The 16617-nt window shown below is 31.7% G+C and overlaps 1 protein-coding gene across 1 annotated transcript; it reads left to right on the plus strand.

The window, feature by feature from the left end:
- The first annotated feature begins 13252 nt into the window (after window positions 1-13252).
- LOC131180964 (uncharacterized) lies at window positions 13253-15686 on the plus strand. The gene is made up of 3 exons (XM_058149285.1): window positions 13253-13819; window positions 15133-15318; window positions 15405-15686. The coding sequence occupies exons 1-3, from the start codon at window positions 13409-13411 to the stop codon at window positions 15678-15680; spliced, it is 873 nt and encodes a 290-aa protein (XP_058005268.1). The 5' UTR covers window positions 13253-13408; the 3' UTR covers window positions 15681-15686.
- Window positions 15687-16617: the final 931 nt, after the last annotated feature.

Genomic DNA, 16617 nt, shown 5'->3' on the forward strand with positions numbered 1-16617 from the left:
TACAAATTAACCCAAAAATTGACAATTATGGAAAATTATCTAAATAACTAATAAAATTAGCTAAAAGTGACTAACAAATAAGTGGAATGGCTATGAAATCTAACCTAAATGGCAATGCAAAATGCATGTATCACAATATAGCCGAGCAAGGCATGTCACACTGGGTGCCGGAGCATCCTATCAGATCTTACTTTATTCCTTTAATAATTGGTCCTCGTTATATTTTAATATCAATTATTTTTCTAAAGAGAAATCAGCAGAGTTTCCTCTATTTTATTTCCAATTGGTGTATTTCACTATTCACCTACTTGAAATTTCCAATAATGTTTTACAATAAAAATCTCATCCATGCTCATCATAATTATTTCACATTCAATTCTTGCAACTCATTTTCATGCTCAATTCACATATTAAAATTCTCAAATTTCCATTAATTTCATAATTTACAAACTAACTACATAAATTCACAATTTACATGATATACAAATTAATTACAATACTATAATTTACATTTCAACATAATAACTAATTATAATGCACAAAATACATAATATTACTTTTGTGAGCCCTATCTATATGCATTGCTGAGGAGGTGATAACCTTAAACACTTCTGACACTTCTGTAGATCCGGACTCCAAAAATCCTAGTCTAATGTCCATTGGGTTTTAGCTTCAGTACCTGCGCAAAGGAAACAAATCCATCGCGCTAAGCATTGCCGCTTAGTAGTGCAATAATATAACAAGAAAATAATATATACAAATAAAGAAAGTAATGAAGCATAATTTGGATTCTTAGGAATTTAATTTAATTTAGTACGATATTTCTAGTATAAACTATCTTTTATTCTAATATGTTCCTCTTTGGAAGCGCTTAGTTCCTAGATTCCCAGTAATAATATACAATATACAAAATTAATAAAAATACTAAGTTTATATTCATATGGTTATAGAAGATACATTTGTAATATTTATTTAAGTTATACCTATTTTTGCAAATCTTTCATCACTTTACTTAACAATTTTTATGTGGTTTGGATCATTTCATAATAACAAATATTCTTAATTCTAACTAATTCTTTTCAAGTCTTTCTAACCCATTTATTTAATTTCTAACATTCTTAATTTATTTCACTGCCCAATTAACCTATGACAAGCTGATTAAACTGGATAAGCGGGTCACTGGGCACTGGACACTGTGGTGTCTTGGGCCGTCATACCATGGGACATGAAATACAGAACATCAATCACGTATGCAATCAATATGTCTAAAAAGTCATGGTAACAGATAATCGGACATATAAGCCATGAAGGCGGGCATAAAGCCATAAATACAGGCATAAAGCCTTATGCAGTATTGCTCAAACAATATCCTATTGGCATGCCAATCTATCCAATCTGATACACGTGTTTAGGTAATACATGGGCACATTAGTACCATTAAATGTTCATAAGTTTTATTATTTCATTATATATATTCCAATTATAGTTCATAGTATTTTAGTTTTGATCATAGTAAAAGCATAATTCTCTAAATCTCATTTTTTTACACAACTTATGCATTCATCATACCATTCATGTTAATTGCAATTCACATCAATTGATTTTTGCGTACCATTTGTACATCAAATTATTTTTCTCTCTCATGATGGGAACAAATGTCCCATTCACATATTTTTATGATGTATTCATTCATTACAATACTTATAAGAATTATTATTCACAATGCAAAAAGTGTTTTACATACTAAGTATTTGAAATTCACATTATTTTCACTCTTGTACTATTTATTGTACAAGGTATCCTCATTATTCTATTTACACTGGGAACATAAGTCCTAAGTATGGCTTCACTTCATTTACACATTTATCATTTCCTTTATGTTAAGAAATTTTCATATTTTAAGTTGTATTGCTAATATATTATGAGTTCCATTTGTGATAGGAAGACAAGTCCCAACTACCCATTCACATGATTTAGGTATTCATTAAGTCATTAAAGTGGGTACCATTCATATTCTATGTTATTCCTAACCATTTTCATTAATTTCATATTTATGCCTTAATTTTCCTCTAACTATTTGGCCAAGATGCATAATACATTTGGCCATGCTTCCTTCATGGAAGTTGTTTCTTTATGTGTTAACTTTAATTTCCCTTTTGCATCATTCAATTTGAAGTTATATAACTCTAGTTATAATCAATTGATTAATGGTTGTCCGGGGTGATAAACCCTGGAAGTTACTGGTTTCAAAATTTTCTATCATTTTTGTCATACATTTCCAAGCACCTAGGCTTAGAATTGGGTCTAGGTCTCTAAAACAAGGTTTTAGGTCTCTGTCTTAGCTTTTCAAATCATTTTGAATCATCTCATTTAGGGTTCTATAGCTCTAGTTATGGTCAATTTACTAAGACTGGTTCTTGGTCAGCAAACCAGGCAAATTCTGAAATCTCACTTTGTCCAGATGGCTGGACATGTTGCAATCATATTTAGGCCTAATGTCCTTCATATGATTTGTTCCCCTATGTGTCCTGATCATACTGGTTCAAAATTACTAATTTTTAAGCTATATAGGAGGAGTTATGGCAGTTTAACTAACCTGGACCCCTAAACCCTGTAAATCCAGAATTTCAGGTTTAGGTCAGTCTTTGCAACCCGCATTTGGGGTTCTTACACTAAAAATTTGAGTTAGGTTTCCGAACCAAAATTGTAGTTCGATTTCTTAAGTTTCCAGATCAATTTGGTTCATCTCAATTGGAGCTTTCTACTAAAAGTTATGGCTCAATGACTATTCGGGTGTCAAATGGTCAATTTGTCTAAGTGCAGGAATTTCCATATTAGAAAGTCCTGAATTCTCCTAGCAATTTCCCTAAGTTGCATTCATTTTTGGGTTTTGGTCAAAACATAAAAATTATAGTTCTAGGTCTTATAAAGATTTTGCCTTTGGTTTCACTTCATTTGCAGTTTTTAGAGTAAGTTATGACATTTTTACCACAACTGGTCGGATGGTCAACATCCAGGATTTTTTGGGTAATTTTGGTTCTGGCAGTTTTGTTGGGCTAAATTTGGTTAGCAATTTGATTAGGTTAGGGTCAGAACTAGGTTTTAGGTTCTTCATAAGAAATGTTCTCCTATGTCTAAGCTTTCCAATGGTTCAAAAATCAGGTTATTCTGACCTTCCTAGAGTGAGTTATGGCCATTTGAACATTTACTGTTCATATGGTCATTTTTCCAGGTCTAGCATATGGTTACCCGGATTCAAGCCAATTTTTGGTCATTTTGAGTTTGGTTTCTAAACATGGTTTCTTCATGAAAAATGTTGCAATATGTCCTAAGTTTCATCTCCAATTGCCGTCACACCAATTGAAGCAACATAGCTCCACCTATGATCATTTAAATACACTGGACTCATAGGTCCAGAATTCCTGCAATGAAACAATACTCCCAAATTTTCCATTCCACCCAACTTCCAAACTTCAATTCACATTCATGGAACTTGAAATAATCCATAATTGATCTCACAACATCAATTCAGCAACAATTTAACAAATCCCCAAATTTAGAAAACCCTAACTCAATTGGCTAAAATTTCAAAATCTAAAAGATTTAATAGCACTAACCTTGTTTCCTAGGTTCAATCAACCTCAATTCACCCTTCCAATCAACCGAAGCTTGAATCCTTTCTTGTTCCCCTTTCTAGTATAATTTTATCTTCACAAAATCTCCCAAATTCCTCTCTTTTCTTGCTGGGATTCTTTGAATTGATGCTTAAGGTCAGTTTTTCTCTCAATTACAATTAGGGTTTGTATGGAAATTTGTTAAAGCTTATCTTAAGCTCTAATGGAGAAAAGAAAGGAAAAGATGAGAGAGACATGTCTTGGCCGACTGGTTGCTAGAAATGAAGATGAGTGTTTTTAATTTTTCTCTTCTTTTAATGATATTTATATTATTTAGATATTTAATGGCAAAGTTGTAACTATATTAGAATGGCAAACTTGTAATTCCTTTAATCTTTATAATCATTTATTTTGACTTTGTTAATAATTATATTTAATTTAATTTTTTTTAATCTCAATTACTTATATTAATTTAGCTTTATGACTTAATAAATATCATTCTTAGTCAATGTGGGACTTCCAAATTTCATTGACTGAATTTTGTTCTTACCGAGTTTTCAGTTTATCTTTATTTCTTCTTACTCATTTTTAATTAAATTTTCATCAATATTTATTCACATTTTATTTCATAAGTCTCACTTACTTGAATGGACAAGTTGGTCAAAAATCATCTTGGAAGGTGAAATGACCAAAATGCCCTTCGTTTGGTTAACAAGCTAAAATTGTCTGTACCAATTCAGAAATTTCTCTGAGCAATTTCTTGGCATTCTATTGCTATCTAAGGCTTAATAACTCTTCACTGGAGTCCCAAAAATTATTTTACAGGGTTTCCCATGGGTCTAGGGTTGTTAACTGTCTTTATAGTTGCTTCCCATTAGGTCATCCATCGCCGTAGGTCCGACTCATTTAACTTTTTGGTATTTCATTTCTTAAATTTTTTTCTTAATTTTTCTTGTTATTATTTAGTGTATTTATGACTCCTTACTCTAGTTTACATATAGTTTCAGACATTTTAGCTGTTCGAACAAATATTAGTCACCAGAACAGTAGAACGTACGGATTGCCTAAAGTGAGGATGTCACAATTCTTCCCCTCTAACAAAAATTTCATCTTCGAAATTTACCTGATGTGAAGTAGTCGAGGAACTGCTACATCCTTGCTTCTTCACTTTCTCATATTGCCTCAAATCCCTCCAATCTGCTATCGCTCTGTGTAAAATTCCTCTTAGGGCAATCTTTCAGAAAATGGTCCATGGCCCCACATCTATAGCAGGCTCTAGTCAACCCCTTACATTCACCTCTATGCCACTTTTTACAATGGCCACACTTTCTTAGGGTAGAACTTCTCATTGTTAGCCCCGATGTATTCACTACTGGTGTCTCTGGTTGGTCTCTTCTGGATATGGGTCTGGGCCTATGTCTCTTACTCTGATCTAATGTCTGACTTAACTGCTCTCTAGGCCTCTTATTACTAGACTAGCCAAAATCTCTTTTCTGTTGATTGCCACTCCTATTATGTTCCTCTTCATGGACACAGGTAATATATTTTTTTCTGAACTCTATCAGAAAGAATTCCTAAGTCACCTTAGCTAGCGGCACTACCTTGGTCATAGCATCCCACCAATGATAGGCAGCTTCTTATAGCAGTGAAACTGCACACTATAAACTCTGTTCTTATGTGCAATGTAGTTGCTGCAGGACTCTTTCAGTCTTTTCTAACCGATACTCCGCAATTGAAGAATCATTTTCCTTTCTTCCATTGAAATTTACAGCTCCATACTTTCTAATTTTTCCCAAAGGTGACTTCTGCTAAGGCTATGGTGATGGAATTGTCCTCATCATCTATCCAAAAAACTCTGTCATTTGCTCAAACAAGGCCTGTTGGGGTTGTACAGGAACCTCTTGCACTGGTGGAGCAAGATCTCCTCTACTTCCAACATCACTCCCAGTCGGGGCACGGCTTTCTACTCTTCCTCTACAGCTCTTTGTGGACCAGGATCCATACCTTAACCTAAAATAACCAGAGAAAATAGATCTGTATTAGTGTCACATCGACTCTTATTGAATGCAATGCATGCTATGTACGCTATTTTTTTCTATCTATCTATGCCTAGGAATGCTTAAACCATGCTCTGATACCAATAAATGTGACACCCCTCACCCGTTTACAGTATAGCCGAGCAAGGCATGTCACACTCGGTGTCGAAGCACCCTATCTTATCTTACTTTATTCATTTAATAATTGGTTCTTATTATATTTTAATATCAATTATTTTTCTAAGGAGAAACCAGTAGAGTTTCCCCTATTTTATTTTCAGTTGGCGTATTTCACTATTCACCTGCTTGAAATTTCCAATAATATTTTATAATAAAAATCTCATCCATACTCATCATAATCATTTCACATTCAATTCTTGCAACTCATTTTCATGCTCAATTCATATATCAAATTTCTCAAATTTCCATTAATTTCATAATTTACAAACTAATTACATAAATTCACAATTTACATGATATACAAATTAATTATAATTTCATAATTTACATTTAAATATAATAACTAATTATAATGCACAAAATACATAATTTACTTTTGTGAGCCCTATCTACATGCATTGCTGAGGAGGTGATAACCTTGAATACTTCTGACACTTCTGCAGATCCGGACTCTAAAAATCCTAGTCTAATGTCCACTGGGTTTTAGCTTCAGCACCTGCGCCAAGGAAACAAATCCATCGTACTAAGCATTGCTGCTTAGTAGTGCAATAATATAACAAGAAAATAATATATACAAATAAAGAAAGTAATGAAGCATAATTTGGATACTTAGAAATTTAATTTAATTTAATTTAGTACGATATTTCTAGTATTAACTATTTTTTATTCTAATTTGTTCCTCTTTGGAAGCGTTTAGTTCCTAGATTCCCAGTAATAATATACAATATATAAAATTAGTAAAAATACTAAGTTTATATTCATATGATCATATAAGATACATTTGTGATATTTATTTAAGTTATACCTATTTTTGCAAATCTTTCATCACTTTATTTAACAATTTTTATGTGGTTTGGATTATTTCATAATAATTAATGTTCTTAATTCTAACTAATTCTTTTCAAGTCTTTCTAACTATTTATTTAATTTCTAACATTTTTAATTTCTAATATTCTTAATTTATTTCACTGCCCAAGTAACTTATGACAAGCTGACTAAACTGGATAAGTGGGTCACTGGGCACTGGACACCGAGGTGTCTCGGGCCGTCATACCATGGCGCGTGACGTCAACCACGTATGCAATCAATATGGCTAAAAAGCCATAGTAACAGATAATCGGATATATAAGCCATGAAGGTGGGCATAAAGCCATAAATACAGGTATAAAGCCTTATGCAGCACTGCTAAACAATATCCTATTGGCATGCCAATCTATCTAATTTGACACACCTGTCTAGGCAATACATGGGCACATTACTAGCATTAAATGTTCATAAGTTTTATTATTTCATTATATATATTCTAATTATAGTTCATAGTATTTAGTTTTATTCATAGTAAAAGCATAATTCTCTAAATCTCATTTTTTTACACAACTTATGCATTCATCATACCATTCACGTTAATTGCAATTCACATTAATCGATTTTCCCATACCATTTGTATATCGAATTATTTTCCTTTCTCTCATGATGGGAACAAATGTCCCATTCACTCATTTATATGATGTATTCATTCATTACAATACTTATATGAATTATTATTCACAATGCAAAAAGTGTTTTACATACTAAGTATTTGAAATTCACATTATTTCCACTCTTGTATTATTTATTGTACAAGGTATCCTCATTATTCTATTTACAATGGGATCATAAGTCCTAAGTATGGCTTTACTTCATTTCCACATTTAACGTTTCCTTTATGTTAAGAAATTTTCATATTTTAAGTTGTATTGCTAAAATATTATGAGTTCCATTTGTGATGGGAATACAAGTCCCAACTACCCATTCACATGATTTAGGTATTCATTAAGTCATTAAAGTGGGTACCATTCATATTCTAAGTTATTCCTAACCATTTTCATAAATTTCAAATTTATGCCTTAATTTTCCTCTAACTATTTGGCCAACATGCATAATCCATTTGGTCATGCTTCCTTCATGAAAGTTGTTTCTTTATGTGTTAACTTTAATTTCCCTTTTGTATCATTCAATTTGAAATTATATAACTCTAGTTATAATCAATTGATTAATGGTTGTTCAGGGTGCTAAACCCTGTAAGTTACTGGTTTCAAAATTTTCTATCATTTTTGTCATACATTTCCAAGCACTTAGGCTTAGAATTAGGTCTAGGTCTCTAAAACAAGGTTTTAGGTCTCTGTCTTAGCTTTTCAGTTCATTTCGAATCATTTCATTTGGGGTTCTATAGCCCTAGTTATGGCCAATTTACTAAGACTAGTTCTTAGTTAGTGAACCAGGCAGATTCTGAAATCTCACTTTGTCCAGATGGCTGGACATGTTGCAATCATATTTAGGCCTAATGTCCTTCATATGATTTGTTCCCCTATGTGTCCTGGTCATACTGGTTCAAAATTACTAATTTTTAAGCTATATAGGAGGAGTTATGGCAGTTTAACTAACCTGGACCCCTAAACTCTGTACATCTAGAATTTCAGGTTCAGGTCAGTCTTTGCAACCCACATTTCGGGTTCTTACACTCACAATTTGAGTGAGGTTTTTGAACCAAAATTGTAGTTCGTTTTCCTAAGTTTCCAAATATTTGGCTCATCTCAATTGGAGTTTCTACTAAAAGTTATGGCTCAATTACTATTTGGGAGTCAAATGGTCAATCTGTCTAAGTGCAGGAATTTTCATTTTAGAAAGTCCTGAGTTCTCCTAGCAATTTCCCTAAGTTGCATTCATTTTTGGGTTTTGGTCAAAACATAAAAATTATAGTTCTAGCTCTTATAAAGTTTTTGGCTTTGGTTTCACTTCATTTTCAGTTTTGTAGAGTAAGTTATGGCATTTTTGCCACAACTGGTTGGATGGTCAATATCCAGGATTTTCTGGGCAATTTTGGTTCTGGTAGTTTTATTGGGCTAATTTTGGTTAGAAATTTGATTAGGTTAGGGTCAGAACTGGGTTCTAAGTTCTTCATAAGAAATGTTCGCCTATGTCTAAGCTTTCCAATGGTTCAAAAATCAGGTCATTCTGACCTTCCTAGAGTGAGTTATGACCATTTGAACATTTATTGTTCATATGGTCATTTTTCCAGGTCCAGCTTATGATTACCCTGATTCAAGCCAATTTTTGGTCATTTTGGGTTTAGTTTTTGGACATGGTTTCTTCATGAAAAATGTTGCATTATATCCTAAGTTTCATCTCCAATTAGTCTTATACCAATTGGAGCAACATAGCTCTACTTATGATCATTTGAACACACTAGACTCATAAGTCCAAAATTCCTGCAATGAAACAACACTCCCAAATTTTTCATTCCACCCAACTTCCAAACTTCAATTCACATTCATGGCACTTGAAATAATCCATAATTGATCTCACAACATCAATTTAGCAACAATTTAACAAATCCCCAAATTTAGAAAACCCTAACTCAATTGGCTAAAATTTCAAAATCTAAAATATTTAATAGCACTGACCTTGTTTCCTAGGTTCAATCAACTTCAATTCACCCTTCCAATCAACCGAAGCTTGAATCCTTTCTTGTTCCCCTTTCTAGCAGAATTTTATCTTTACAAAATCTCCCAAATTCCTCTCTTTTCTTTCTTGGATTCTTCAAATTGATGCTCAAGGTCAGTTTTTCTCTCAATTTCAATTAGGGTTTGTATGGAAATTTAGGGTTGTTAAAGCTTATCTTAAGCTCTAATGGAGAAAAGAAAGGAAAAGATGAGAGAGAGATGTCTTGGCTGGCTGGTTGCTGGAAATGAAGATGAGTGTTTTTTATTTTTCTCTTCTTTTAATGATATTTATATTATTTAGATATTTAATGGCAAAGTTGTAATTATATTAGAATGGCAAAGTTGTAATTCCTTTAATCATTATAATAATTATTTTGACCGTTTTAATAATTATATTTAATTTAATTTTTTTTAATCTCAATTACTTAAATTAATTTAGCTTTATGACTTAATAAATTTCATTCTTGGTCAATGTGGGACTTTCAAATTTTATTGACCAAATTTTGTTCTTATTGAGTTTTCGGTTTGTCTTTCTTTCTTCTTTCTTTTACTCATTTTTAATTAAATTTTCATCAATATTTATTCATATTTTATGTCATAAGTCTCACTTACTTGAATGGACAAGTTGGTCAAAAACTATCTCAGAATGTGAAATGACCAAAATGCCCTTCGTTTTGCTTGACGAGCTAAAATTGTTTGTACCGATTTAAGAAATTCTCTGAGCCATTATATTACTATCTAAGGCTCAATAACTCTTCACAGAAGTCTCAAAAATTATTTTACAGGGTTTCCCACGGGTCTAGGGTTGCTAACTGTCTTTATAGTCGCTTCCCGTTAGGTCACCCATCGCCGTAGGTCCGGCTCATTTAACTTTCTGGTATTTCATTTCTTAAATTTTTTTTCTTGATTTTTCTTGTTATTATTTAGTGTATTTATAACTTCTCACTCTACTTTATATATAGTTCTAGACATTCTAGCTGTCCGGACAGACATTGGTCGCCGAAACAGTAGAACGTACGAATTGCCTAAAGTGAGGATGTCACATACACTACTTCTTGGCATTGAAGCTCAGTTTCTACTAACTGGACTTCTTCTAACTCAAAAAAAATATATTCATGATTTGCTTCTTCAAACTCAAATGACTGACTTTAAACTGTGCTCTACTCCTATGGCCAGTAGTCCCCCATTGACTAAATCTACTCTTTCACCCTTTGTGGATGTTGTCCTACATCACTAAATCATTGGTGGTCTTTAGTATGTGACTATTGCTCTCCTTGACATATCATTTACTATAAAACAAACTATGTCAGTTTATGCATACTCCTGCCACTGATTTCTTGAAGGCTATCAAAGAAACCATGCTCTAGTCCTATGGCTACTAGTCCCCCATTGACTAAATCTACTGGTTCACCATTTGAAGATGCTATCCTATATTGCCAAATCTTTGGTGATCTGGAATATGTGACTCTTACTCACCCTGATATATCATTGGTTGTATACAAATTGTGTCAGTTTATGCATAATTCTACCACTGATCACTGAAATGCTATCAAATGTTTGCTTTGTTGTCTCTAGTACACTCATAATCAAGGTATTTTTCTTGCTAAACATTCGCCTCTGCAATTGTAGGGTTATTTGGATAGTGAATAGGGTGGCAATCCAGACAATTTGTGTTCAACTAATGGCTATGCAGTCTATTTTGGTCATTATTTAATTTCATGGATGGCAAATAAGCAACCTATAATTGGCCATTCCTCTACTGAAAGTGAGTATAAGGTTCTTGCCAATGCAACTGCTGAAGTTTTATGGCTTAATAGTTTGCTTCGTGAACTTAACTTTGCTTCTACCACTCCAGCAGTTTTATGGTGTGACAATATAAGTGCTATTTATTTGAGTGCAAGTCTTGTTTTCCATGCCCAACGAAGCATATAGAACTAGATTACCATTTTGTTCGTGAACAAGTTAATCAAGGTACCATTCAAATTTAGTTCATTTTCTCCAATGATCAAATTGCCCATATATTAACCAAGCTGCTTGGACGTTTTCTCTTTAACAAACACAAAGACAAGCTTCGGGTTTGGTCTCTTCCGCCATCAGCTTAAAGGGGGTGCTAGGATACAAAGGATATTTTTATCCTTCTTTTCTTATCTTTCTATATTTTTCAAATTGATTTTGTATATTTTCATTTGATTCTATGTATATTTTAGTATACCAACATACATAAGCATTGTATTATACTATTAGTCATTGATATAAAAACAACTTTCTTCCAAATTCTCACAATTATGACCACCATGATTGTGAAAAGTATATCGATTTCAACCATATATACTTTTACAACCACAACCTCATCCATGTAATTTATTAAATATTACTACATTCACTTCAAGAAATGGAGCATAACCAGCTATACAGGCTTCATGAATTTTTAGTAATGATTCGTTATTTTGCTCAGTCACAAGGAGACATGAAATCAATTTAGAATATATCTTAAAATAATTTTTACGATATTGCTAGTTCATGAGCATATTTAAGGCATGTATCTAGCTATTACGAGCTTTTGGAAGTATTACTATTTTCTAATTCATATCTTTCTTTGTAAACCCTTGTAAAGTTCAAGTGGATATATTTGCTGTAAGATATTCAGCTTTTATAAAAACAATAACGAAAGAAATATTATTGCATCTAGATGAATTTTAACACATATAACTCAGGATAAATAGTTCTTGACCGAAATATCAAGAACTATAAATTCAAGCTTTGATAGATTTGATATAGTGAAACTACCATAGAAATATATAGATTAGAAACAATAAAAATATATATCACAGTGAAATTTTAATTCTCATTTTTTTTAAATTATTAAACAATTTTACTATAAAGAAATAGCAAATAAAAATGAATAGCAATGTTTTATTATGGAAACATGTAAATCGTAAATTATAAACAAAATGATAAATAGATTGTAATTACAAAAAAACATGAAGGTCAAATTTGGCCATAAAATAAAATGGTTATAAAACATACCTGTAGAAGAAACCTAACTCAATATAGAGGTAGTGAAGAAAACTATATATGATCAAGACTAATGAAAATTGAGACTCATGCTAATAACGTGCTGTAATGAATAAAAGAGAAATATGAAAAATATAATAAAAACAAATATATGAAGAGAAAATTGAGAGGATAAAGAAAAGAATAGTTTAGAAATAAAAGAATATTTTTAAATACACTTCTAACTCATATGCTTTAGATATAGCCTCTATTTATTGGCTCTTCAACATAAAATACACATCTAAGTGTTACAAAAACATAAATAAAGAAATTAATATACAACTTAAATATATTGGGAGTTATAGAATTGAACTGGATAGTGAATTTTTAAAGGTTAAGGACATCCACATAATTGTATTATTCATAAAAATTTTGTTTTCTTATTTGGAAATTTTTTTGGTATTAATATAATTTCAAATTTAAATAAAATTTATATATTTTTTTAAATTATAAATATATATATATATATATATATATATATATATATATATATATATATATATATATATATATATAATAGAGAACTATTATTTTATAAATAAATGAATTAAACAGACAGTTTGTGAACAACCTATCTATGGTAGCATTACCATAAGTCATGAAAATTATTTTAACGTCAAGTATGAGTGGATAATGACCTCAAAAAAACCAAAGCAAATATCTAAAAATGATAATAAAAAATTTTAATTTAATAATATTTAAATTATTTTTGAGCAATAGCTCGAACTTAAAATTTAATTTTTTACTCAATAAAAAAATTGAAATCAAAACCCATTGGGATAAAAAAAAAAATCTAACAATGGCAGGCGAAGGTTTCAAATTGGCTCTCAAACAACATGCAATCAGCAGCTTAATTCTAACGGAAAAGCCTGAAAAACTGCTAAACTTGGTTTTCCAAAGCTACGGCTTCGGTACCAAACCTACGCCTGTAACTCTCTCCAATTTCCACTCTCAACCTCACTGAGCCTTTCTACTTTTCTATGCATTCCCTTCTCCATTTCTCCATAGGGGAATCATTCCTTTCCAACAAATTCCACTGAATATGATGCTCGCGAAATCAGACTCAGATGAGACGAGTCCCATATACTACGTGCAGAGCCCAACGCGTGACTCCAATGATCGGTCAACGCAGGCCACACCGGTTTTCCATAGCCCCATGGAGTCGCCGTCACACCCGTTTTATGGGAGGCACTCGAGGGCGTCGTCATCCAGCAGGGTTTCTGGGTCGTTGACGTCGTCGTCGACAACCACAGGGAGGAAAGGGAGGGGTAAGAGGAACGACAAGAGATGGCCTGAGTGTAATGTTATTGAGGAGGAAGGAGAGTACATAGAGCTGCCTAGGAGGTTTTATCAGTTTTTTATTGGCGTTTTGGGGTTGTTGGCGATCATCTGTTTGTTTTGCTTCATCATTTGGGGCGCCAGTAGACCTTATAAGCCTGAGGTCACTGTCAAGGTAATGCCTTATGCTGGATATATCTGTCTATACAAATTTAATTATGAGATATAATAAATGGATTTATTTTATGAGTATCTATTAGATGACTGCTGTTGCCTGCTAGGTGTAAATGAGGCATTACATCTAGTAGGAATTTCTATAATTAATTTTGTTTTAAGTGTGAGAAATTTTAAATTTAATTATCATGAATTTAAAAATCTAATGTAGATGTTTTAAAATTTTAATTTTTTTTATTTTCATTTAAAATTTGGCCGATGTGGTTTTGATGATTTTTTAATTACGCTAAATATTAGAATTAGTTAAATAAAATATTTTTATGCTTATTTAAATCCTCTCCAATGGGGAGGAAACAAAGGAAAAAAGTTTGGCACGAAATTGAAAGGAAAAAAAATTAGTTCAAAGACCTAGTTGAAAAGTTTTTAGACCTTAAATGAAAGCTTTAATTTGGATGAAGGGACTAATACGTAAATTTGCAAATTTGCAAAACTGAATGCAAAATTATGGATCAGGCCTCCTAGTTTTTTTTTTCTGCTCACTCTTTCCTCGCTCGTGTTTAATGAGCCACCTCTCCCCTCTCGGTTCTTCTCTCCTCTGACCACCCACTGTCGCCCATCACTCCTTTCCCCTTCCCCACCCCTGGCCTCTTTCCCAATGATTTAAGGCGTTGCCCAATGAGACTGAAAAAAGAAGGCGTTGCTCAGTCCTACGTACCTATTTCAATAGTGCTATTTATAAGAGAGTGATCTAATATTTAAGTGTTTTTTTTATCCTTCCTCTCCTTGTGATTTTTTATTTATCTTGTGCAATTTTAGCGTAAAACAATTCATATGATACAAATGAGAGAATTCCATTAAACAAAAATATATATTGAAAGTTAAGATTTTTTTAGTTTCACAAGATCATATAAATAGGAAATTATTATCTAGATATAATCTATTTAGATTCAAAACACAATTTATATGATAGAATCATAGATATAATAAATATGATTCACATGTTTGTATTTTAAGTTAATAATAAATTTAGTCTAAACAAGTTTTCCCTATATATATATATATATATGTAAAAGTTTGATTTATATCCTAATTTTTATATTGTTATAAAAATAAAAATGTTGCAAAATGTCGAAGCTTTAAATTTTGCATAAAGTACTATATAATTGTATATTTATAATGTACATTGTTTGATTATTGTACAAAAACATAGAATTGTAGTAGACTTTTTCATGGGCTGTTTATGGTTCAAAAGAAAAAGGGAAAGGGAAATCAATTATCCAATTCACAAAGAAATTGTTTTTTCTTTGCTCGCAGAGCCTGACGGTACATAACTTTTATCTGGGGCAAGGCTCAGACTTTACAGGAGTCCCAACGAAAGTGTTAACTACGAATTGTTCATTGATGATCAAAGTGTACAATCCAGCTACATTTTTTGGCATTCATGTTAGTTCAGTACCTGTCAATCTTATGTACTTAGAGATTGTTGTTGCCACTGGCCAGGTAAGGTAATAAGAATTAATAATGAACAACGATCGTAGTTGTTAAATGGGTTTTAAGATATGCATTAATTTGCATGCTTGTTGCAGTTGAAGAAATATTATCAATCAAGAAAGAGCCACTGCAATGTGGATGTGAATCTTGGAGGAGTGAAAATTCCCTTATATGGTGCAGGGGCAAGCTTAGAGGTTTCAGATAATGATAGAGTTCCGATGACATTAGTTTTCGATGTCTGGTCGCATGGAAATGTTGTGGGGAAATTGGTGAAGTCAAGGCATACAAGGCATGTCTCTTGTGCTTTCGCCATTGATCGTGATAACAGCAAGCCCATCAAATTTATGAAGGATTCGTGTACGTATGGGTGAGTTGAAATTAATGCATGGCAATAAGGATGGAAGAAAAAAAAATCATCTTGCTCAGATCATAAAGAGAAGTCATACCGTTAGGATGACTTTTTTTTTTTTTGGACTAGATTATTTGGATATGATTCTTGTTTTTTCATTAACTTTTTTATGAGATAACTTTATAATAATATCAAAAAAAATTTAATATTTCTTAAATATTATAAATGAAATGAAATTATTTTTTTATATTTTCTTATTTAATATTTTATTTCTATTTTTATAACTTTATTAATATTTTAAATATGAATAATTACTTTATCTTGTCGTCAATACACTAAACATAAAACATTATGAAATTGTCATATTTTATCTCGTGTGTCTTGTCTCATATCATCTTGTCCCTTAGGCCAAAACACCATTCATAGGAATTAATTTTAAAAAAATTAATTGAAACAAAAATCAAACTTTCACACGGGCTGATAATGAATTCTGAAGTATATGGTGCAACTACTTGATGGACTACAAATCTGTTGGTAATAGCATAACCCATTAAGGTTGTCCTCATTGCTTTTCTATCATAAGCCATGCGGTTAGTTTTTTAGTAGTATGATAGTCGAAATTAGTGTTCTCTAATATTTTCTGTCCTTATTAGCCATGATCTTTCCGCGCACTTATAAAGCAATAATGTAACGATTTGAATTTTCATTTTTATTTTGTTATGTTTTTGTAGATTTTGATATAGATATTTTGAACTTATGAATATTTTTAAAAAATTTTTTGTTATAAATTTAATCTGGTCAATGATTTAATTATTTATATTTATATTGCTTTATATTTTAATTATTTATACTTATTGATTTTACATAATTATTCACACAAAACGAGGGAGAAAAAAAATAACGTTATTTAATGAGATAGTTTTAATTATGATAATTTAGTTTTGTTAGAAAATAAGGCA

The sequence above is a fragment of the Hevea brasiliensis genome, chromosome 6 (assembly GCF_030052815.1).
Source record: "Hevea brasiliensis isolate MT/VB/25A 57/8 chromosome 6, ASM3005281v1, whole genome shotgun sequence".
NCBI lineage: Eukaryota > Viridiplantae > Streptophyta > Magnoliopsida > Malpighiales > Euphorbiaceae > Hevea > Hevea brasiliensis.